General features: G+C 42.5%; 1 protein-coding gene across 1 annotated transcript in view; it reads left to right on the top strand.

The window, feature by feature from the left end:
- The first annotated feature begins 5,990 nt into the window (after positions 1–5,990).
- The window catches only part of MAPK11 (mitogen-activated protein kinase 11), a 47,280-nt gene continuing 27,351 nt past the window's right edge, over positions 5,991–25,919 (top strand). The window contains exon 1 of the mRNA XM_088457628.1: positions 5,991–6,293. Coding sequence (XP_088313754.1) covers positions 6,181–6,293 — 113 coding nt within the window. The 5' untranslated portion in view covers positions 5,991–6,180. The remainder of the gene's footprint in view (positions 6,294–25,919) is intronic.

Here is a 25,919-nt window from a genome sequence, read left to right as displayed (position 1 = left end):
TGATGTAGTGTGGGGTATAGAGGGGTCAGTGATGTAGTGTAAGGTATAGAGGAGTCAGTGATGTAGTGTAGGGCCTAGAGGGGTCAGTGATGTAGTGTGGGATATAGAGGGGTCAGTAATGTAGTGTAGGGCATAGAGGGGATCAATAATGTAGTGTGGGGTATAAAGGAGTCATTGATGTAGTGTGGGGTATAGAGGGGTCTGTAATGTAGTGTAAGGTATAGAGGAGTCAGTGATATAGTGTGGGGTATAGAGGGGTCAGTAATGTAGTGTAGGGTATAGAGGAGTCAGTGATGTAGTGTGGGGTATAGAGGAGTCAGTGATGTAGTGTGGGGTATAGAGGGTTCAGTAATGTAGTGTAGGGTATAGAGGAGTCAGTAATGTAGTGTGGAATATAGAGGAGTCAGTGATGTAGTGTGGGGTATAGAGGAGTCAGTGATGTAGTGTGGGGTATAGAGGGTTCAGTAATATAGTGTAGGGTATAGAGGAGTCAGTAATGTAGTTTAAGGCATAGAGGAGTCAGTGATGTAGTGTAGGGCATAGAGGGGTCATTGATGTAGTGTAGGGTATAGTGCGGTCAGTATTGTAGTGTGCGGTATAGAGGAGTCAGTGATGTAGTGTGGGGTATAGAGGAGTCAGTGATGTAGTATTTGGTATAGTGGGGTCAGTGATGTAGTGTGGGGTATAGAGGGGTCAGTGATGTAGAGTAGGGTATAGAGGGGATCAGTAATGTAGTCTGGGGTATAGAGGAGTCAGTAATGTAGTGTAAGGTATAGAGGAGTTAGTGATGTAGTGTGGGGTATAGAGGAGTCAGTGATGTAGTGTGGGGTATAGAGGGGTCAGTGATGTAGAGTAGGGTATAGAGGGGATCAGTAATGTAGTGTGGGGTATAGAGGAGTCAGTACTGTAGTGTAAGGTATAGAGGAGTCAGTGATGTAGTGTAAGGTATAGAGGAGTCAGTGATGTAGTGTGGGGTATAGAGGAGTCAGTGATGTAGTGTCGGGTATAGAGGGGTCAGTAATGTAGAGTAGGGTATAGATGGATCAGTAATGTAGAGTAGGGTATAGAGGGATCAGTAATGTAGAGTAGGGTATAGAGGGGATCAGTAATGTAGTCTGGGGTATAGAGGAGTCAGTAATGTAGTGTAAGGTATAGAGGAGTCAGTGATGTAGTGTGGGGTATAGAGGAGTCAGTGATGTAGTGTGGGGTATAGAGGGGTCAGTGATGTAGAGTAGGGTATAGAGGGGATCAGTAATGTAGTGTGGGGTATAGAGGAGTCAGTACTGTAGTGTAAGGTATAGAGGAGTCAGTGATGTAGTGTAAGGTATAGAGGAGTCAGTGATGTAGTGTGGGGTATAGAGGAGTCAGTGATGTAGTGTCGGGTATAGAGGGGTCAGTAATGTAGAGTAGGGTATAGATGGATCAGTAATGTAGAGTAGGGTATAGAGGGATCAGTAATGTAGTGTAAGGTATAGAGGAGTCAGTGATGTAGTGTGGGGTATAGAGGGGTCAGTAATAGTGTAGGATATAGAGGGGTCAGTGATGTAGTGTGGGGTATAAAGGGGTCAGTAATTTAGTGTGGGGTATAGAGGGGTCAGTAATGTAGTGTAAGGTATAGAGTAGTCAGTGATGTAGTGTAAGGTATAGAGGAGTCAGTGATGTAGAGTAGGGTATTGAGGGGTCAGTGATGTAGTGTAGGGTATAGAGGGGATCAGTAATGTAGTGTGGAGTATAGAGGGGTCAGTAATGTAGTGTAAGGTATAGAGGAGTCAGTGATGTAGTGTAGGGTATAGAGGGGTCAGTAATGTAGTGTGGGGTATATAGGGGTCAGTGATGTAGTGTGGGGTATAGAGGAGTTAGTGATGTAGTGTAGGGTATAGTGTGGTCAGTAATGTAGTGTAGGGTATAGAGGGGTCAGTGATGTAGTGTGGGGTATAGAGGAGTCAGTGATGTAGTGTGGGTTATAGAGGGGTCAGTAATGTAGTGTAAGGTATAGAGGAGTCAGTGATGTAGTGTAGGGTATAGAGGGGTCAGTAATGTAGTGTTAGGTATAGAGGAGTCAGTGATGTAGTGTGGGGTATAGAGGGGTCAGTAATGTAGTGTAAGGTATAGAGGAGTCAGTGATGTAGTGTAGGTTATAGAGGGGTCAGTAGTGTAGGGCATAGAGGGGTCAGTAATGTAGTGTATGGTATAGAGGGGTCAGTAACATTACTAATTCTAAAGTACTTTTTAGTACATTATTATTGAATTAAGACACAAAAAGCAGGAAAATGTACACAATCTGGGTAAAAGAAATGGCAAAGGTCAGAGGTTCAATACGTATTATTGTGCTTAAACTGAGATGTTTATTTTCTTAGGGGAGGTGGGGGCGCCAAAGTAAATTTTCACTCTGGGCTCCGCTTGATCTAGAACCTGTTCTGTAAATGATAAATGCAAAATCTCCCCCCTTCCCCGCTAGTGACAAATCCCCTAGTGTGGGTGGCTGCAGCCTGTCTCCCCTGATATCCCCTGTGTGACTATGCCGAGATCTCCTTATGCTTATCTGACGTATCGGGGCGCTGGACACTGCTGAACTGTGATCCATCAGCTCTTCTACTATCATACGGTCTTCCTATAAACTGGGCAACTTTCACCTCAATAGTAATCATCTCACACCAGAAGGATGCTTATTACACTCTGCTTGGACCCAGTAGCACAGTTTAGTGGGCTTCTTACCTGCGGGACCTGTGGGCTCCTTGATTACCCCCGACTATACTCCTGGCCGTTGGACTCCATCAGTAACCGTCACTGGGTGCTTGCAGCGGAGAGCAACAGTTTATGCCGACCGTGGCTGTGATCTGCATTGCATGGCTCCCTTAAGGCACACATCCACTACACGACTAAAATGAGCAATTGAACTGTAATGATATCGTTATCGTTTATTAATCGTTCACAAATCGTTCATTAAAAGGTCTAAAACGACCATCGATGCGCGCTCTCGCTGGTCGTTTTAGACATCTATCATCGGGCAAACATGCTGAACAACCTGACGATAACATCAAGTTGAGCATGTTAGGGGATGATTGATGTCCTACACTGAACGACTGTCAAACGACTGCACGATTACAATGTCGTAATCGTGCCGTCGTTTGGAGGTCTGCAGGTGGATGTGTGCCATTAGTCACTGGGTGATTTCACGGCACCAGCCTTCCCACTGCCAGCTGCCACTGCTGACTAAGCAGCTCCAGTGTACCACAAGCTGTGTGTCCTGACTCTTGTTGCCAGTGTAGGCTGAGCACAGCTCCCATATCTACTGTGTGGTTTTCAGTAACTTTATCATTCTATTTAATTATTCTTATTAAAATAGAGTTTTTACACACAATCATTTTATTTAACATTTGTGTCTTTTTAAAAGTGCAAATAGCCCTTATGTACCACCCATGGTGAAAAATAACACATGCAACTTTGACATTATTATATTATTATATTATATTGCACATTACCTACAGGTGATGGTATTTCCGGCATCGGGATTCTGAACTCCAATATTGTGTGCCCTGTGATCCCGTACCCAACCCATATGATACTACTGTTTCTAGTAATTGTTGATGATACACAGATGGCAGGGCAGGTTGTACCATGGAAATCTGCACAAATAAGAATGGGGGTGTCTGATCATTCCAGCAGATTCTATTCAGGGGGAATTCCATTCCTCAGGATCGCCGCAAAGTATCTTCAGAATGCTCGGGCAAAGGCACATTGCTAATTTTTCCTTGCACTCCATGGAAGTGTGTAGGAGAAATAGGAAAGACTGTCTACCGTATTAGACAGTAATGTATGTGGCCGAACATTGCGGTAATGTCTAGTGGCTAGTAGCATATTGCTCTGAATTAATATCCCACTTAAGAGGATGCAGTGAAAGTTTATACCGTGGCAAACTAGAAAATATTAAGGTTGACAAAAAAATGCCAACTGGCATGTCGACATGGTCAAAATGTCGACATTTCTGAATTTAATGAAAAATCACCTTGATAAAAAGACACCGTAGTGCTTTAACATTATTTGTGTATAATACCGTTTGTGCCTCTGAGGGGCACCAAAATCTATATTCACTTACTAAAAAAATTAGTTTTGGGCCGGCCTTAATGTGGGATTATTTATGCATTTGGGGTTGTGCAAGTGGTGCCAGGATACTGGATACAGTTGCAGGGGTGGTTGGGATCTATGCAAATTGGCTATTAAGGAAAGAGATAATGGGGGAGATGTACTAAGCTCTGAAAAGAGATAAAGTGGAAAGTGATAAGGTGCCAGCCACTCAGCTCCTAACTGTCATGTTACAGGCTGTGTTTGAAAAATGACAGTTGGGAGCTGATTGGCTGGTGGTTTATCACTCTCCACTTTATCACTTCCCAGAGCTTAGTACATCTGGCCCAATGTGCAATAAAGGGAGTCTATACATTTGGGGAATGTTTCAGCGAAGGTATTTGTACTTTGGGGTTCTTTACAAAGTGGTCGGCAATGGAGGGAAGAGCATTGCAAGTTTATATCAATTTTCTACTTTCTCCATTATAGACTATATGAGTCTAACAGCATATATTTTTACTGTATGATTATCAATTTACTAAAGGTAACATTGATTTACAAATACAACTAATGTATATCCAAACGGCTTCTTTGTTTGCAGAGGAACACTAACTTGTCACACTTTAGGACTAACCCCTTCATCTATTTAAATGTATTTGTCTCCTTTTCTGGGAACAATAACTGATTATGATGTTAACAGAACAAGATGCACTGCAATATTGCTTGATAAATAGGCTCCCTGTCAGTAAGGATTATCACTGCCAGGAACACTACTATACAACATATACAGGGGTATTCAATATGGGAGCGAAAACTCAGTTTTTGCGTTAATATCGCACCTATGACGACATTATCGCAGGTTTTAGTTTTACACCGTATTCAATTTCAAAGACTTTTCGCAGGTTCGAAAAGTCTTTGATAAAAAATGGGGATAACTTTTCACCATTGAATAGGTGTCGACAAAAAGTGCAGAATTGGGGTTTAGGGGTGCAGGCTTAAAAAAAATAGCCTGCACCCCTGGGAATGACATTTAAAAAGGAACTGTGTCAAAAAAAGTTTAAAAAAGAAATAGGGACACCCCAAAAAATTAATTTAAAAATTGGGGTGAAAAAAAAAAATGGGAAAAAATTGTTTAACAATAGGGAAATAGGTTCAGGGCTATTCTGCAAGTATGCGGCAGGTGTTTTCTAGAATAGATTTATAGCGGCAGGTGCACAAATGCAGAATCTTTAAAAACTTACTTTAGGGACATCAAAATATGCTAGTACCCATTTTCATGTACCCCAAATTTCATGGGACCACTTAAAAAAACGAAAAAAATAACCTAAGTGCTCTTCTGCAACACTTCTTCAATGTCGGGAAAAAACACCTGCTGCGGCTATTTAAATCCCGACTTTCATTTAAAGGCTAAAGCGGGGGTACCCATAGTGATCCCCCATGTTTTTACAACTTTAGGGGGGTCCTACAATTTTTTTAAGGAAAATTTCGTAACTTTACGCAAATCCAGCTTCACAGGCTCCCGTTTTCGTTAGTTTCATATTGAATACAGGGATAAGCGGGCGCGCGCCCGATACTTTAACGCAGGTAAAAGCTCCGATATAAAACGTAAACTTCGACAGCGAAGTTTACGTTTCATATTGAATACCCCTCATAGGGCACAGATAAACACCATGGAATAGATTGAGCCCAGAGTTCTGATTGGACAGAGCTGTTCCCTTGATCCACCACTACCGGCAGCAAGTTTGCAGAGAGGACTCGCCTGCACTGCAGTCTGTCTCATGTACTACAGTACATACTGACCACCAGCAGGAGGCGCTAGTGGACTGGAACGTTCCGGATCTGTTCCGGTCGCATCTTACTAATAGTAGTAGTTATAGTGATTGATGGGTGTAGCTGTAGTGATTATAGAGGGCAGGTCTCACGCTTCTATAATAACATAATTGTCACTGTGACATGCTAGTCAGTGTGTCACACTGTAGCTCGGCATTCTCTTCCTCCACCTGATTGCTTGAGTGAGACTGAGTCCCTCTCTCCTCCCCCACCCTTCCCCTCCTTCCGCCCACTCTCGCCTCCTTCCTCCCGGGCTGCTGCCTGCACCCTGTTTGCCGGTTGCACAAAATGAGCTGCCGAAGCGGATTCTACAGGCAGGAGCTGAACAAGACGGTCTGGGAGGTCCCGGAGCGGTACCAGCACCTCACCCCAGTGGGCTCCGGGGCCTATGGCTCAGTCTGGTAGGTGCACGGTTTGGGATAGAGGGGCTTCGTTGGGCCCCAGCCTGCCATAGCTGATGCTACATTTGTTGTGCAATAGTCCTTGGTAGAGAAACCCGTCGGCTTCCTTCTCCCCTGCTGCAATAATGCTTCCTCCTCTGTAGTAATAATACTAGTCCGGTAACTGATGCCTGTGGCTGTTTCTGTGTTATATGGACTTTAGTGGTTAGACCTGGATGAAGGAGCCCTGTATATATACCCAGCTGCCGTGTTTCAGGTGTACAGTGAGTAGTAGATCTTCCCAGAGCAATAACGAGGAATCTGCATTTCGCATGAAAATTGCTTCCACATGTAACATGCAGAGCAATTGGTTCATCTCAGTGATTTATATCATTGGTAGTAGAGGCGTCTGGACATCCTTGATGCTATTCATATATATTCCTTATTCTATTTCATTGAACCAATACCCATTTTCTTCCTACCCTCCTGCATTACTTTATATGATACCGCCTGTTTCTTTAGTCTGGATCTCTAGGCTAATTCATCCCTGTGAATCCATTGTCTTCTATGCTTTATGTGTGCTGCTATGTAGTCTTGTAATTGGGCTTTTGCTGATCACTGTCACTAGCCTCTTCTGGGGAGATGAGCCTTATCTGTTTTATCTCCTACTTCAGTTTTTCTTCTCTAGAAATATTTTCTACCTTCATTTTTGTGATAGTGTCAATTTCTTTTCTTTTCCACTACTTCAAAGCTTATCTCCGTTTATTCATGTTAATACTGTTGCCCCTCTGGAAATCTGTTAATGTATGTGTATTGTCAGAGTGACTGCCCACTTTTAATGGTCATTCAAACACTACTGCAAACTGATTATTATATTGGAACATTTTTATCACCAGTGTAAATATTTTTTGATTGTTCCATTAGTCATGTGGCTACAAGTAATACTAGGATATAGAAACCTGAGAGGATAAACGCTGCCTGGTTGTTGTATTTTACCCTATCCTGCATTTGCTCCTTCAGTATATATTAAGTTTTATTTTGGAAGGAATGGAAGTAGACACAAATACAAGGTATCATTATGTAGGAGTAAAACAAACCGCTCATTTAGGAAATGGCAATCAACATAAAAATATAAAGAAGAAAACAGTATGGTAAGAAAGACGTGAGATAGTAGAGACTGTGTGGCAGTCTGCAGAAAAGTAGATCAGTGTGAGTGGGCAGCATAGGGATTGATTTCTTTAAGTAAAATATCAGAGCGAATGGCATGAGAGAGTGTGATGTCCAAAGTTCCCAAACCTTAATTAGTGTTCATTCTAGCACCCTGCACCTGTCACGACCCATGCAGTTCCTCTTTCCTGCCTGGGCTGTCGCTCTCTGCTCTGGTGCTGCTAGCACACTCAGGGGGAGATGTATGAAGTTGCATCAGCGCACGTTATGTGTGCTGATACCGCTACTCCCCCATGTATGATTGGGGGGCTGGGCGGTAAATGAAAGGGTCGCTATGCGCCCGTCATTATCTGCGCTGCTATCTATAAGATAGCAGCGCCGATAGCCTGGGCTATGTATGAACAGTTAGTTCACCTGACCATTCCACCCGCTGCAGCTGTCACTATCGACAGTTACAGCCTGGCGATGCCCTATTCCCACAGCAGGGACAGCGCAGTCCCTGCTGCGGAGGCTGCCGGCTCCAGGGCTTGCACATAGGATCTTGCGATACTTGCAAGTTCCCGCGCATGCGCAGTGGAGCTGGCCGGGAGTGAGACACAGCGCATTAGCACTAGGCTGATGCACTGTGTATTCAGGCAGGGATCGTCGGAGGGGGGAGTTATCACTCCCCCGCTCCGGCCTATGAGATGTTCATACATCTCATCGTTAGTGCTTCCTGCTTCGTCTCTGTAAAGAGAAAAAGTTATAGCGGCACGTTAAGTGCGGCTATAATACATCTACCCCTCAGTCTGTATCTCAGCAGTGTGTTGCATCAGCTGAGTGTGGCAGAAGCACCACAGCAGAGAGCGACTCCCCAGGCAGGAAAGAGGGACAGCACAGGTTGTGACAAGGGCAGGGTGCTAGAATGAACACTACTTAATAAAAGATTTTGAAGAGTTGTGAAAAGTACAGGTGATCTATTCCATTTTATATGTATACTAAGCACAGTTAATAACTGCCTGCAAAGCAGGAGGAGAGGATTGGAGCCAATTAGCAGCAATTTTACAAGCAGCAGCTGAGATTGTGTAGCAGATTAATTTGTTCTGGTGTTTGATGGCGGAAGGAATGTTAATGGGGAGGAGAAGGAAACTGGGAGTGAATGGAATCTCTACATTCAGGAGAGAGGAGAGGAGCTGCCGTATATAGGCCCATATATGTGCACAGTTTAGGACAATGCCACCAAATGTGGCTAAAGCCATCTTGCAGAACAGCCTCTCCAACATCTACAAAAGGAGCTCGAAGAAAATGTATATAGGAAGGAGCTTGTAGGCATGTTGATTTATTTTGACACATGTTGAGTTTGAGGCAAAATTTTCTTCCCACTCCTCTCTATCCAGACTCTCTCCCAAGCCATTTTATGGAGATCCTTGTGGGAAGGATCTATTGGCTTCAGTTCAGTGTAAAGTATAGAAACTAGACTGGTGGAGACATAGATGTTTAATGGTGGTTAGAAGCCTGGCCCGCAAACAGGATTTTGGGAGTCATGGAAGTTACGTAGTTGAAAAAATGTTTATTTGGGATATGAAACTTTTCTTGTAATTTAAACTGGTGATTGGTAACACCCCATAAATTCAGTGTTTGAGAAATAATTGGATGGCTGAAGGCCTGCTTAGGTTTTGGCAACCAAAGAGGAGAGGAGACTGTTCCTTTTCCAATATGATGAGCCTCAATTGCGGTCCAAACTCTTGATGAGGAAGGTCCATTTCGGAGTACACACTGAGCAAGTCACGCAGCAGAGAGTAGTGTTTAAAATTACTGATGGCATGGCCACCACCCTGAACTGACCTTTGCAATATGCGATTTTGGATTCTGGTCTTTTCTTCTGCAGAATGCATTGACTAGTTTAGAGATACAGAAATTTAAAAATTTCTGTAAGATGGTACATGAATGGGAAGGGTCTGAAATAAGTAAAGAAGGCAAGTTGGTACATTCGTCCTTGACAGCTGATGATACGTTGAATATCCTGGAAGATGGGATTCCGGCAGGTCATAATGCCGGTGCCGGAATTCCAACACTTGTCAGAATCCCGGCATCGGGCACTAGGGGGAGGTTTAGGGTGAGGGGAGGTTAAGTTTATGCACCAAGTAGGGAGGGTTAGGGTAGGGGGAGGGTTAGGACACAGACAGACAAGTATCCGTGTCCTAACTCTGGTGGGATGCCGGCGGCAGGATTTTGAACGCCGGGATCCCGAACGCCGGCATTTCGTACCCATCCCGACAGTCGTGATCTGGCCCAACCATGAAATAGAAAGGTGACTCCATTTATCATAATATGATTTTAATAGTAGAAAGGTGGTGGGGGAAGTTGGTTTGAAACAGTTGGTGGCACTGATGCGTTATAAATATACCAAGGTATTTCATTTCTTGTAGCTGCCAGTGGTAGGGAAAATGCCTTTCAGTGTTAGATTTTTTTTCAACTCAAATAGATAGAAATAAAGAACTTAAGTTTGGTGAGCGTTCATCTTATATCTGGAGCGTTGACTATAATCCTCTATTTCCTGAAGTAGAGCGCTCCATTTCTCGGATCGATTATCCGATCAGTGTGCACTGCATACACACTGAGCTGTTTGTAACTCAGTTTGTATGTTCTTCAATGGATCGGGACGTCGGGGATCTTAAATATGAAACTGCTTATTAGATGCGATCTCCCAATCTGACCATTTGCAGGAGTGTTTTTAGCTGTTTGACGGCTGACGCTCCTGCATGCACACATATACAATTATCAATATCAGGTGATTGGCCTGATAATTGTATAGGTGTGTACTTGGCTTAAGCCACAACTCTTTACAGTTTTGAAATTTTATTAGTGGACATCAGTATATGATAACAAGCACAGTTGGACAAATAGCAAGGATTTAAAACCTCATGACATACATAAATTCATTATTCTTGCCTGGGAGAAAACCACAAAACCTTTTGATCATATTGCTCCATATGTTGTACACTTTTTTTATTTTATTTTTTCTACTTTTACAGGAGTCTTTAAATGGTATGTTTTAATTGTAGTAGTCGGTGTATAGTTATAGAAGTATGTGTGTGGTTTGTTTTTAGTTGAAGAGTTATCTTCCCAGCCCAAGAGATCACATTTATGTTTGTGAAAGTACTTTAATTTTATGAATGGTTTTCTAGGCAATTGCTGTATTATCTCCTAACACCAATGATTAAAAGCTACATGTAAGCTCTGAATGAGTCCATTTTAGATGAAGTGTTTGTCATCCATGAAGCTGCGTGACACTGGGAGCAGAGTGAGCTATAGGATTTATTTAATAACAGACTATTAAAAGCACCACCTTTTTTAGAACAGGTTATTCCAGGTAAACAGATATACTCCCTGTGTTTTTAAACTCTTACCATCCATAAAGACTTTTAAATAACTATTCTGAATTTGCTCATATCAGTATAGTAGACAGCATAACGATAGGGAAAGTTCTTAGAAGCTTTTATCTTTTTCTTTATCATCTAAACCACATCTATATCCTGTGGCTAAAATACCAGCTATCAGGGTTGCAGTATTTTTCCACACTTTTGTCTTCTACACAACTAACTTGTGAATCTCTACTTTAGCTCTTGCTTTAGATTCAAATAATTTGAAAAGTTTTAAACTGTTAAAAAATATTAAGTATGGCAGTTGAACCCTTCTTTCACTAACTGTGGCAATTTCAGACTTGTCTTGTCTTGTAGTCTCGCTCTGTCTTCTAGGGATGGCCATCGGTGGTACAATAACAATCTATGGTGAACCATCGATGGTTTGCACCACTCAATGGCCACTGCTGCCGGGTGTCTCGGAAGACGCGGACTAATGGAAGAAAAAAAAAACGGAGTGGGGCTTAGGGGACAGCCAGGGGGCAGGGCTAAGTTCTGTGTCATGAGCAGAAAAAAAACATCTGGTCCCACTTTACCATCGATGGCAGAAAAGAATTGGCTCTCTGCCATCGATGGCAAAACCATCAACCTTTGGTAGTAAACAACTATTGATTATCGATGGCAATCCCTCCTGTGTTCTTCTCAGTCTGGCTGCAGCTTCTGCATTGAGAACTAGTGATAGAAAGGACTAAGACAGTGGTAGTTTGATCAAGAGCATGACAAATGGATAAAAAGTACATTAAAACTCAACACAACCATGAATAAAGAATGGTACCAAAATATCCTCCCAATCATCCAAGAACAGTTTGGTGACGAACAATGCCTTTTTCAGCATTATGGAGCACCTTGCCATAAGGCAAAAGTGATAACTAAGTGGCTCGGGGAACAAAACATTGAAATTTTGGGTCCATGGCCAGGAAACGCCCCAGACTTTAATCCCATTGAGAACTTGTGGTCAATCCTCAAGAGGCGGTTAGACAAACAAAAACCTACAAATTCTGACAAACTCCAAGCTTTGATTAGGCAAGAACGGGCTACCATCAGTCAGTATGTGGCCCAGAATTTGATTGACAGCATGCAAAAGCAAATTGCAGACGTCTTGAAAAATAAGGGTCAAAACTGCAAATATTGACTCTTTGCATAAACTTAATATAATTGTCAATAAAAACCTTTGACACTTATGAAATGCTTGTAATTTTACTTCATTATACCATAGTAACATCTGACAAAAAGGTCTAAAAACACTGAAGGAGCAAACTTTGTGAAAACCAATATTTGTGTCATTGTCAAAACGTTTGACCATGGCTGTACTTTAATTTTGTTTATTTGTTATGTGCCTGTGTGTCCAGACCTATGCATGCTAAAGTGCAGTGTCTGCTGCCATTAAAGACACTGCTTTACCGAGTACCTGCCTGTCATGAGTCCTTATTTCTACACCTCGTGTTACATTTGAAAAATCCCTACTAATATATAAAAAGCAATTGTATGTTTGCTCAATCACGACCAAATCTTTCAATCGATTTGACTTGAAAATTGGCATAAGAATAGTTTAGAGACTGGATTAGAATTTAGGCTATATGTTTTCCCATAACTCCCACTAAAAAGCGCTGAAAAAAATATCTAGCGTTTCAAGAATATAGCATTAATGTCTTTTTCCAGCATAGGATTCTATGCACTTTTCTAGCATAGTTTGCTTCCAGTGTTGTTACAATAATTTCTCACAAACACATTTTATCACATTAATAATACCAGGCAAGTGTAAGAGCAATTTGTTACAAATATTCTCTAAGGCTAGACCAATATTGCTTGCAGTGGACAAACAGAAATGAGAGCGGGCAGGCAAGCTCAGCGACAAATGAAGCATTGAGCATCTGAGCAGACTATTATGTGCCGACAGGCTGCTGCTGATTATCAAACCTAATTTTGAGCATCCCATTCGGACAAATGGCACAATGCAAAGCTTCAACAGCAATGTGTTACATGCAGTAGTTTGAAGAGAGCTAATTGGTCTTCTATGCTAAAGGCGGCCTTTCACAATGATCCTCTCATTGAATACAGTGCTCATCTTCTAATAACAATCTGGAAGATTGGAGTTTGTGTATTACAAGTCTCTGAATAAATATATCAAAGAGCTACCATTTCAACAGGATCGGCAAAGGGACAAAATGTACTCCTACCCAGGAGTCCCATTAATACCTATGGATCTACCGTTTAAATTTAAACATCTCCAATTCTTAAGCTAGCATCTGCCATGTCAATCAACAAATCACAGAGCCAAACTCTAAAAGAGCCAGGTATACACTTGGAGATGTCTTGCTTTTCAGAAAAATATTAAATATTGTCTATGAAACTGGCCTGTAATGAACTTTACTACTATTGTTTATGTTCTTCATAATATTGCTTTAAACGTCACTCAGATGTCCACATACAAAATCCCCTATCAATTTCATTCTAATGATGATGATTGGTCATGGACTTGCCCGGGCAATGCTGGGTACTACAGCTAGTGTATTATAAAAACAAAACCGATTGTGCAATAAAAAGCCTAGTGTAGTTATGGCCAATGTGGGGAAAGGGGACATGTGTCCCTGATTTACTGCATTCTCACATGACTTTTTCTTCTTGTATATTGTTGACTTGCTCCTAGATAAAGATTACTCAGTTGGATAAATCCTTATTAGCCTCATACACTCCAACTGCACTCTTACATGCTTCTAAACATGCAATTCCCCATAATAGTAATTTGAGCTGGCTAGGGACACTCATGTTCCAAATTTATACAATTCTGGGGCAGTCCGTCTATACCTCCAGCTTTGGACAAATGCAGTTTATATGACTTGTGAGGGACGAGTTTGAGGACTGCCTCTGATGTTTTTGACAAAGGGGATCACTCGATGGCTTTCAAAAAGAGGTTTGCTCTGTGTCACAAGCACTTTATTGCTTCTTTACCTAATGCCATGCTCTCATCTCACTTTTCTGATACCTTTTTAATGTCTCTTATCTTTTATACAGGACCAAATATCTATATGTTGATTTGATTCATCCTGATTGTGAGAACTCGGTCTAGAACATCCTCTATGTTACAGGTTCTCAAACTCTGTCCTCAGGACCCCAAACAGTGCATGTTTTCCAGGTCTCCTCACAGAATCACAAGTGAAATAATTAGATCACCTGTGAATCTTTTAAAATGTGTCAGTGAGTAATTAATACACCTGTGCATCTGCTGGGTGACCTGGAAAATGTGAACTCTGTGGGGTCCTGAGAACCACTGCTCTGTGGTCAAAGGATATTCCTTTAATTATCTCATGTGAGGATATCTTGAGTCAATATAACTCAAAGAAGCACATTCAAAGGTCATTAATAGTCTCAACACCAATGTATGCACATGGTCCCCGAGGAGACTGGCCAGTACACCAAATGTCGAGATTCTTGTGCTTTCTTGTTTCACAATTTTTTGGAGTCTGGTAAAATTAGGAAACTTGTCAATTGTTTATCAATAACTTATTATCTTTAAATCTTACAAAAGACCCAATTGCAATGTTATGTGCAAATTTTTCCAAATGGGACCTTGTCAGAATGGGAAGATGATTGTACTACTATTATTGTATTGATGGCAAAGAAGGATCTTCGTCGGCTGACTGAGATTTCCTGGCCTCTTTGTTGTGTCTGCGGTGGCCGGCTTGTGTGACCCTTTGGGTCACTCAGCTGGCTGATGTGATCACATTATCTGATGCTGATCCTTGGACGCAGTTCGGATAAGTAATGTATGCAGGAGGCATGATGCTTCCTGCTACCATTAACATAATTGCACTGCTTGCGTGCAGCTTTGCAATTCCGTCCAGTACTGAATCGGGCCCTATGTTTTTACATTGACCGCTCCTCAGTTCAGGTTTCATCAGTGACTGTCTGAGAATGATGTTGGACAAAACCATCCTCTTGTCAGACCATCTATTCATGGTCATTGTTGATCAGCCTTAAATAAGTGATCAAGTCTACCACTTTAGGTTTACTCAGATCATTGCCACCTAGATGCATGTCCAAAACACGAGGAACACCAAATTTATAGGCATATTCTACCAAGCATCCCTTATAACTAGCCCAAACCATGTATTGGACACCAAACCAACAATTATATTTTGCCCAATGTAAAATGGATGTGTGCTATACTGCCAAACTCTTGGAGTACAGATAAACCTAGAAGTGCCCCACAAATTACATGACTCCTATCCGTAATTCCACCCATAAAGAACACGTTCAATGAGTAATACCCTACAAACGGGATCGATATAAAATACCGACAGTCGGGATCCTGGCGGTCAGAATCCCGACGCTGGGATCCCAACACAAGGTTTAACATACCGACACTTGTTGGTCGGTATGCTAACCCTCCCCCTTTCCCTACCCTAACCCTAACCTCCCCCCCCACCCCCCCTCATCCTGCTACTTACCTTCGGCATCCCGTCGGTCGGGATGCTTGTAATGGGATTGTGACCGGCGTCGATATTCTGGCGCCGGTAATGTGAGCATCGGCATCCCGACCAACGGGATGCCAAACTCCTCCCCTACACACCACCAATATACAAGCAACTAAAGGAAATAAACAAAGCGCTGGTAAAGAAAAACAAAAAAAACTACTGAGAGCCACAAACTAATCACTCTTCTTATGATGAGAAATCCTGTAAAATCCCTTAAAGAACCCATAATATGTTGGAGAGTGGCATACACGTAGTATGTGTCACTCTTGCTTAAGCTGTGTTTTTTTTTTTTGTTGTTTGTTTGTTTTTTTATAAGTAACAGGCAGACTTCCATATGACCAATTAATGCCGTCGATCGAGCAACCCACTTCCGCTGCTGATATAGTTGTCACAATCGTAAATGAATGCACCCTGGTATGTCCTGTATATTAGGTCCATCCTCCTATAAACTTCTCATAAATGCTGTATCAATCTGGCATGAAGTCAAAAGGATGGAATTCCTGTGCTCTCTATAAGCTCTCCCACCCTGGTTACTAATCCTCAAATACAAGTTAGCCAGCATCACGGGACATACTCTTGCGTGCATTAGAAGACAACATAACCCATCTGCCTTTCTCCAGACGAACAGTTTAAAATTTGTGTATTTTACAGAGCATAGATTTAAGCGCCTTGAAGTTTTCTGTGCACCTGGCATCTGCATAATTTACTGAGACTTTTGTGTGTGATTGTCCTGTGACCATGTGATTGGATACTGTTTAACGCAGATTGTGGGTCTAGATTGTGGAAACTATCTACAATCAGGTGCTACAGTGTGACATTCTCATGCAGCACCCAGCTCCTATCATAGAAGAGGAGCTGACAGTACTGACAGCCCAGTCCCCGGGGGTAGCCCAGCATCTCCGGCGATGCTGGGCTGCCCCCGGAGTGAAGTCATTGGGATCCCCACGAGGCCACGCCCCCTTTTCAGAAGCGCCTCCGGCATGCAGGGCTAGTCGGGGTGCACACCAGGTGTCACCAGACCCCGTGACACCCCTGCTTCCAGGTAAATGACAGATACTATTTTATGGATCCAGCCAGTGACGCCCACACACAGCACGTAGACAGGGGGTTTCGGACTATAGATAGACACCAGATGTTAGAGAGGGACAAAATTTCAACACGTAAATGGTCAACATAAATTTTTTTTTGTAGGGTTATGTTTAGGCCCTTACACCCTCGGTTAGGGTTAGGCACCATGGGGAGGGTTAGGGTGAAGATTAGGGCTAAAAAAAATAAAAAAAAATATTTGTCGACCATTTTGTGTCGACCATTTTCATGTCAAACTTTTGACCCTATTGACCTTAATTCATGTCGAACTTTAGTGTGTTTGACTTTTGTACCTGTCGACTTTTTGTCCCTGTCTAACTATTGACTGTCTAACATCTGGTGTCTGTCTAGATATAGTAATTAGATAGACAATCTGTTATACCATACCCTTAGAAAGGATGTGGGGTTCGGCCAATTGGTACAACAAAAAGTGCAAAGGTGTACAGAAAAACACCACCTCAAATCCAACCTAACTGAGTTTCTGTTGCGGATGAAAATTGAGGGCAAAAAATACTTTCTAAGCCATCCTTGGAGCAATCAATCAGTTCAAGATGGCAGATCTAGAGTACTAAGCGCTACTTAGTGTTTGGTTAAATACAAATTTAAATGCTACAAACCAGAATGTTAGTTCTGTTAGGAAGATTTTATTTAAACTGTTAATAGTGTGATGAAAAAATCTAAATCATACGAAAACAAAATTAGCAATAAAAGGTAATCCCTTTAACAGCACCCCCCTATGTATGGGGATGAAAGAATATAGGTGCTCCATCAATCCTCGCTGTCTACCCTGCAGCTGGGAGTTCAGCTCCCCATTCAGGTGCATTGTGTGATGGGTAACAGTTCTCCTGTCAGGCAGATCTCAGGAGAGTGCAGTGCAAGCAATCATCTCATCCACAGAAACACACACTAACTCATTCACTCCAGTGCAACTCTGACTTCTGGTTGGCCATGTCTGCTCTGGGAGAGGACTTGGAACAGCCCCGTCACATGTATATAGGGTACTACAGTGATCACGCTGAGCCAAAAAAAATGTGGGTCAAAGAGGAGAGAAATGCTAGAGGTTCCTTACAGACCCTCTAGTGTCTGTCTCTTCCTTGGCGGCGGCCATTTTTGGATGGCCGTTTTCAGCAAATTCCATGCCACATGGACTCTGCTGAAAATGGCCATCTAAATATGGCCGCCGCCTAGGAGGAGACAGATGCTAGAGGTCCTACTAGACCTCTAGTGTCTGTTAGGCCAGTGCAATGCACACAGCATTCCCGGAACTGGGAATGCTGGCGCTGCCGGGAGAAGATGCTGAAAGCTGCATCTTCTCCCATGAAACCCCCTGGCAACGAGCATGAAACCCCTGACAACGAGCAGGTAATTTTAAAGTAATTAGAAGCCTATGGTGCAGGGGTAATGTGTAATGGGCATTATGGTGTGTGGAGTAATGTAATTCACTATACCAGGGACATCTGAGTAGTGCACTGCCTTATGGAGGAGCAAGGACAAACTTCAGATGCAGGAAGGGAGGGGGCGCAAACTTGCTGCCTTGCACCGGGTGACAGATATCCTAGTTTCGGCCCTGACACTGATTTAAATTCATTGTACTGCAGAGGGAGGCGGCAGTTACATGACGACATGTCGCTGCATCACTGTCACTGGGTCACACCAGGATCGGGTTGCATCTGAATCACATGGTAAAGTCCAGTGCTGCCAGGCTACAAGGATGCAGCACTGTGTGGGTACAGGCAGGCTTACATCAGAATATGTGGGGCCAGTATAAATTAAACAAGTAAGGCTTGCCAATCGGAGGCACACAGGTAGGGGGAAGCGAGCAGATGCTCACAAAGGCTGGGTGGACAGAGGGAAATGGATAGATCCCCCTTCAGTTTTTGTACCCTGACATCAGGGTACACGTGGGCATACGTGAGCCACCGAGCCCAAAGCGTGATGAGCGAAGCGAGCCCGTGAGGGGCCACATTTCTTAGTTTTGGTGGACTGTATGGGCAGGGGTACTGAAACAAGAAAAAAATACTGCGCTCCAAAACCTATGCTGGGACACTGATATTGCACACATCAATTGGAAAAATAACAATGCCGTGACCTATGCCGGCTTTTCATTCCTGTCTGCGGCTTTCTGTCTGCTGTTTTGTCCATTGAATGCTATTTGACCTGCTGCCTCGCGGAGTTCGTCTGCTCATGCCGACTACAAGCCCAATACAGCCGGGAGTCCACGGGGATCAGCGTCGGCTTGTCTGACTGCTAATTGCGGCCATCTGTTGGAGCAGCATCCACGCCGCCTCACTCCCTGAGACGTGAGTTGAGAGGCTTGCATTCACGCTACCCCCTGCCTGCCACAGTGTCCCGATCTGGTAAGGTATAGCACTATATACAAGTTACCATACTTGTGCTAACCATTGACAGTACTTTTATGCCATTGCACTCCTCAAGTGCATGGGACTTATCTACACACAACAGTTGGTTTAGAGACTCATATTCCAGTGGCCTTATACAGAGGAATTATTGGAACATCTCCATACATATAATATTTTCTGAACAGGATCTCCAGGGAATTCATTGTTAAGATACTTAATTTATATGCATCTTCCATTGGCTTCATTATCTGGACAAGCCTTGTTTGACTAATTTTTAACACAGTTTATGCTCAATCATTAATTAATTCATCATTCATGTGTTTATTTTCTATTTATTTTTCATTTATTATTTATTTACACAGCACTGGTGCCTGATCAACTCTGTGTTGAATATCACATTTAACAATTGTCATTTTATGGTTTATTGCTATTATTTATCCTATTATTATTTTTCTTTTTTCATGTGTTGCTAATTGATTATATATTGTATCAATAAATTGTTATTTTTTTCAATTGATGTGTCAGGAGCCGTATGTCCCTGTAGTGCCGCCAAAGAGTTCCTTCTGATTTTTTTATTGCCTGCAGTCGGGACAGGCATTCAATGAAGAGCCAGGAATTGGCCGCAGCGGAGCGCGTCCCCAGGAACCCACCCATTCTGAAAAAGTGAATCCCCGATACCAAGTAAAATATGTGTATTTGCGATCACTCTACTGCAGTACAGTGTGTTTACCTACTACCAAAAAGACTTTTTGATGAGAAATCAGCCCTACATCACATAAAAGAATGTGATGTTTCAAATTGCTCATATTGATGGTTTGTGGGGAAAAAAAAGATCAATGTTTTGCTTCTGCTTTTAAACTGGTATAGAAGATGATGTTTGAAACATTGATGTTTCCCATTCAAATCCCGTCCTATACTAAACAGCTTTTATATATTTTCCTTTTTCTATGCTCTCATTAGTTTCTGCAACCCCTGAAATAACCCAGCAGCCTAACATTAACCCTTACAGCACCATAATCTGTACATGCATCCCAACACAACCTCTGCATTTAAACACCTTTGGGCTTATACACACCTCAGTTGTCCGTGCCCATACTCTGTTAGGAACACCCGTGCTATGCATAACTTCTTCCCTTTTCCAGCTGATTCCCTTCAAATGCAGATTTCCTGTTCCTAAAAGCCATAGTCCCTGGTGATAATCAGAGATGTAGTCAGCATACCGGCGCCGGAATCCCGACCGACGGCATCCCGTGGTTAAGTATCGGAGGTTAGGGGCGGATTAGGTTTAGGCACTAAGGGGGGAGGGTTAGCTTTATGGTACAGGGAGGGGGAGCTTGGGTTTAGGCACTAGGCCAGTGGTTCCCAAACTGGGCGCCGCGGCACCCTGGGGTGCCTCGGGACACTCGCAGGGGTGCCTCAGGTTGGTGGTCCAGCACCAAATCAAATTATTTATGGTCAGTGTAATGTAAATATGTGGACAAACAGAAGTGCAAATCTGTCACCCACTACAATACTGAAGCTAAAGATGACAGATAAGCACAATTTACTTCACTTTACTACTTTACTAAATTTTTCCTGGATTTCTCAATAGAAACTTTTGGCTTAGGGGTGCCGTGAAAACATTGCTGATACTCTAGGGCGCTGTGGTTCAAACAAGTTTGGGAACCACTGCACTAGGGGGAGAGGTTAGGTTCAGGCACCAGGGAGGAAAGTAGGGTGGGGTTAGGGGTAAGAGTTAATGTTAAGTTACTTACCAGATGCTGTCTGGTTCTGACTGGCAGCATCCCATACCCAACCCTTAAAATCAAGTTGCACTTGCACAAATTGATGGGACGTAACTTCTTTAAGAGCTATAATTGGCAATTAGTTGGAGCTTTTACGCAGGCTTCTTGAATAGATCGTAGGCAAGTACGGATTGGGGCTCTAAATCAACCCTGGCAACCCCCTCATCGCACGTGCTCACATAAAAGGAGGTTTGGCCTTGTCTCACGGGAAGTGGTTACATCTCATGGAGGCATGCTGTGAGTCACGGGGGCCTGGTCTCTCAGCACGTCACCGTCTCTGTGTCTCGGCCGAGCAGAGCACAGAGTTGCAGAGCTGCTCTGCCAGGCTTTCAGACCGGAGCGGCCGTTCTGGCATTTGCCAGAAGAGCCAGATGATCAGCTCAGCCCTAATCGTAGGACACTACCAACAAAAAGTAAGAACAGCAAAGGCAAGTACAATAGCTATTAATTACATTTTTCTTGTAAGTGAAAAATGAGACCCATATAATTAGTACTAACTGGATGGTGTTGGATGTACTTTCTAGTGATACGAATAAGAAATAGCCTCCTTTCAGTCACTTATAATATTTACAAGGTGTAAGGCGCTTGTTTAAACCAGAGGTTCCCAAACTGTCATAGTATTAAGGATATATATGCTTGAGCACAGGTGACTTAATTAGTACCACAGTCTATTTGGTTCAACCATCTGGATTCAAGCATGGATATCCATAAAACCTGGACTGTAATGTGGGAGTTTGGGAACCTCTGGTGTAAACTGTTTTGCATATGGTTGCTTCTTGAGTTGAGTGAATAGGTATTTGAAAAAAGAACAAAGACGCTTATAAATGCATTACAAGTGGTTCATCATTTATGGAGCATAAAAATACAACTATAAGTGGTAATGATTATGTCCTAAGAGTAATTAAACTTTTTGGCAGCGTTCATGCTGGTAAAGCAAGTCTAATAAGTTATTAGTTTAGGCCGTGTTCCGAGGCCCACTAGAAGAGCGGTTATATTGATTATTCAGACATCTGCATTAGGAACTCTAGGGCAGAAGGAGATGGTTTATTGAGCCTTCTTTTTTTTCTTTGTCTGTAATGGTGATATATTCTGATGTACTAAATGTAAATTATGACTTTTTTTATTTATTGAAATGAATCTGATATGCACCTTTAGTGGTAGGGTTCATACGGTTTCACTAGTATTTAATTTGTCATTTTTCTTGGCAAAATGTTGTCCATTTAGGCTAAGTATATATTTAAGGTGGTGGTAAATGTGCCTGTTTTACCTGAATGTGCCACATGCATTTACTTGGTATTTGAAATGAAAGCCTTTTATTGTACACATAGTGAATGACCGCTGTCATCTCTGTGGACACAGGACCTCATTCAGAGTCTCTCGCAAGCGGCCTGATGGTTTGTGAGCGCACATTCTTCGTTCTGCGCGTGCGCGAACTACTCTGTGCGAGCGCAGCCTGCTCGCTCGCCTAGCAGAGACAGCCCAGTGAAATGAGTGACAGGTGAGGCCATTTGTGGGAGGTAACAGGGGCAGGACACTAATAACGGGAGAGTGGAGGTGTGAACGCAGACATGCCTGAGTGTTTCAACGCCGTTTTTAAGGCGTGCATAATTAACAGGCAGCGTCATAGTAAACATGACATGCCTGTTTTTTACACTGAAGTCCTCGCAGTGCTTGCGGCAGGGTAAGGCAACCACAAGCGCTGCGATCGCTACCGATGTACCAATGTTTTAATACACTTCCTGGAGATGACGTGCGCAAGTGGGCATCTCAACATATGCTAATGGGTGTCTGCATACAGAGAGCGATCGCTCGCACAGCCAAAGTGGGTGTGCTTATGCCTTGGCGAGCGATCGCTTCCCATGGCGTCACTTTGAAAAATTTGCATACGCTGGATGCGAGCGAGCGGCCGCTTGCGAGAGACTCTGAATGAGGTCCACAGTCCTTTGTACTCTCTCTGATTAGGCCATCACAGCTCTGGGTTTGAGGCATGGTAATGCTGCTAAGGAGAGAGACACATTTTAGAAGCAAACAATTTTGGGAAATTACCTTTTCAGAAGAAACAATGGTTAGCATATTACTACCAGCCAGGGAAAATTACCTTTACTACTGTCACTACAATGACCTGGGACAACTTGGACCTGGCTCTATCCTCAGCCTCCTATGCACCTCTTTTTATAATGTTATACTATTAGTGCAGAAACTTAACTGGCTAATAATGTTTCCAAAAATCACTAAAATAGTGTGTTTGTTTTTTTTCTTAGTTTTATTTAATTTAAAAACATATTTTTGAAACCATATTTAACTATTTTAGTTTATTGGTTGATGGTGTCCAGCTAATGTAAGGGTATTGCAATTGCAGGTTCACTCTCCAAACTTCCAGGACGCTTAGTGGTATTTTTTGTTGAGTTTTCTTATGTTAATCAAGTGTGATGTGCTTTATACCTTGAAAACCTTTTGCCTTTGTTTATTTTTTCATTCCATAATATATTTAATTACTAGAACTGTATTATTTTAAATAAACTAGGAAATTGAAAAGATTAAGGCCCGTATTCAATTATGGAGCTTTTCTGGGGATAAAGTATCGGGCGTGTGCCCACTTAATCCCCGTATTCAATTTGGAGCCAGCAAAAACAAGAGCCTACGGAAAGGTAAGTACCGGGGAAAAATAGGGAAATTTTCGGCAATTCATCCTGAGACCCCCCCTAATGATGTCCAGACATGGGGGATCACTGTGGGTACCCCTGTTTAGCCCTACACAGTGTGTTCTGCATTTTTAAATAGCCGCGGCAGGTGTTTTCTCCCGACATTAAAGAAGTTTAAAAAGTGGTTCTATCAAATTTGGGGGACATGAAAATGGGTACTAGCATATTTTTAAGACCCTAAACTTATTTTTTTTTTAAATTCTGCAAAAATGCACCTGCCCCTAATAGCATATTCTTGAAAACTCCTGCCGCATACTTGCAGAACACCCCTGATTGTTGCGCTATTTTTAAACACTGTTCCCCATTTTTATTTTTTACCCCAAAATTAAAAAATTTTTGGGGTGTCCCTATTTTTTTTTTAAAACTTTTTTTTGACACATTTCATTTTTAGGGGCTATTCCCAGGAGTGCAGGCTATTTTTTTTTTTTTATTTATTTATTTTTTTTTTAAGCCTGCACCCCTAAACCCCAATTCTGCACTTTATTTTTTATTTTTTTTGCCATGTAAAACATGGTGAAAACTTATCCCCGTTTATTTCAAAGACTTTTCGAACCTGCGAAGTCTTTGAAATTGAATACGGGGATAATTGAAATAGGCGAAAATGACGTTATCGGCGATAATTTATCGCCGATTCCGACTTTTCGCAGCCTAATTGACTATCCCCCTTAGTCTTATTTTGAAACCAGCAAATAATTAATCTTGCTCACAAGTTTAAAAAGTAAGTATTCTGTTGCTATTTGATTTATTTTTACTAAATGTGTTTATAAGCAATTCAGTATCAGTTTGAGGTGGACCTACGCCTCCTTGCATATATTATGTTTAGCAAACTGATGGTGGTGAATTGGAAGTATTCGGACAGCTTTAGGGTACAAATAGTAATTCTATGCTCTGCAGTGAAGTGACTGGCATATAATATGTCTGCATGGTAATCTTTCCCATGAGTGTTTTCACACTGCACATGCTCCAGAACCAAGTGTTCATAAGTACAAGCGATGCAGCGTCATAGGCACTTCAGTCTCCTCTCCACTTGTGACTGAAGGGGTGTAACTGGGCTGTAATGGGGGTGTTCTCACGTAGGCAAGCTTCAGAGGGAGTACAGTATGTTAACAAAACTGCAGGCTATATTTGCCTCTAGTGTAGGGCTGGTGCAACTGCACCCTGATGATGATGGCTATCAATCTAAACATATGGATATTGCACAGGTGCACTGGATGAATGTGTGCAGTTCTGCTTACGAGCAAATAAATGTATTTAGTGCCGTGCACGCAATGCCGGAGTAATTACGACTGACTTGCATGCAAGGCTACATCAACCTTAATATGAGCATTTCGGTGAAGAGGAAAGTGGATTCCCTTCTGATAATCTTGCACTTGCCCCTGCTGCTTGCATTATGCTGATACTTTTCTTGCAGGTCAACTCTTTATCCTCTGTTATCTATGTTCCTCATCTATCGCACCTTTACCCATCAGTACCATATCTGCACTGTATATTGCTACAATCTTCTAATGTAGAAAACTATACTTCTGTGTAACAAATAATTGAGATGGTCAAAAATGATCAGTCTTTGCTTGAACATTACATGTAAGTTTTTAAATGAACTCTGTATATAACACCAGAAAAAAACACCTGTTTGAGTGTGTTTAGGAATTTATTGAAGTTCTAAAGTTGTATTATCACATATCTGATTGCCTCAAATTCTAAAGCTGTCTAATGATGGCTCAACTAGATGCAATCCTGCTGGCCAGGCCCTCTGGCTGATGATTCACATCCCTTCTGCTTCCCAGTGCTGCTTATTAGAAGAGCTGGAATACAGGTCATTCTCCAACCCCACTTTCTGCACACCCAGTAATGCTTACAGTTCTTGTCGCAGCATGTGTGGGCACCTTTTAGAAATATAATTTTCATTATAAAGCAATATTACTTGCTCTGCTATATAAATATCTTAAGGTTAAAAATGTTACATAATACAACTACCAATGACTACATGTCCATATAAAGTGTGTGTGTGTGTATATCTGGGAGTGGCGAATGTGTGTGTGTGTGTGTGTAAAATATATATTATAATTAGTTTGTATGGGTGCTGTCCCTTATCTTGTGCCCGCAAGCAGGTCCCTCTTCCTCCATGGTGACATCTCTGGCGCCGCTCAGTGAAAGTGAAGACGCTGGTGCTGTGCCAGAGCCTTTGCTCCCTTGTGTGCTTGCTCCATCTTCCATATATCATTGGGAAGTTGGCGCTGTGGAAGAGGGAGGGACCCGCTTGCCAGCACAAGGGAAGATGCGGAGCTTGGGGTATGCTGCTCAGAGGAGGGAGCACGCTGCACACAGGTGCTCTCGGGCATTAATATGCCCATGTGTATAAAGGTTTATTATTATGGAGAAGTTCAATGTCTGTAATAACAGAAGGGACTATGTTCTGTGCACCAATATGTCCATGCTGCACTTTAGGTTTTTAGCCATACATTTAATTATGCTTATGGGGCCCATTTATCAATGATCACATACTCAGTGCAATCTGGGCATGATATTAGCGATCATATCAGCCAAAAGTATTAAAGAGCACCTGCAGGGACAAGGGCTCAGAAAGAAGCCTGTCTCTGCGATGTGCTTGGAGTGAAGTGACTGCGTCAGCACTCTGCAGACCACGCATGCGCCATGGCCCTTGCCTGGAAGGG

The sequence above is a fragment of the Taudactylus pleione genome, unplaced genomic scaffold (genome assembly GCF_031769625.1).
Source record: "Taudactylus pleione unplaced genomic scaffold, aTauple2 ptg000041l, whole genome shotgun sequence".
Taxonomy (NCBI): domain Eukaryota; kingdom Metazoa; phylum Chordata; class Amphibia; order Anura; family Myobatrachidae; genus Taudactylus; species Taudactylus pleione.
This window is presented reverse-complemented; position numbering and strand designations above follow the sequence as displayed.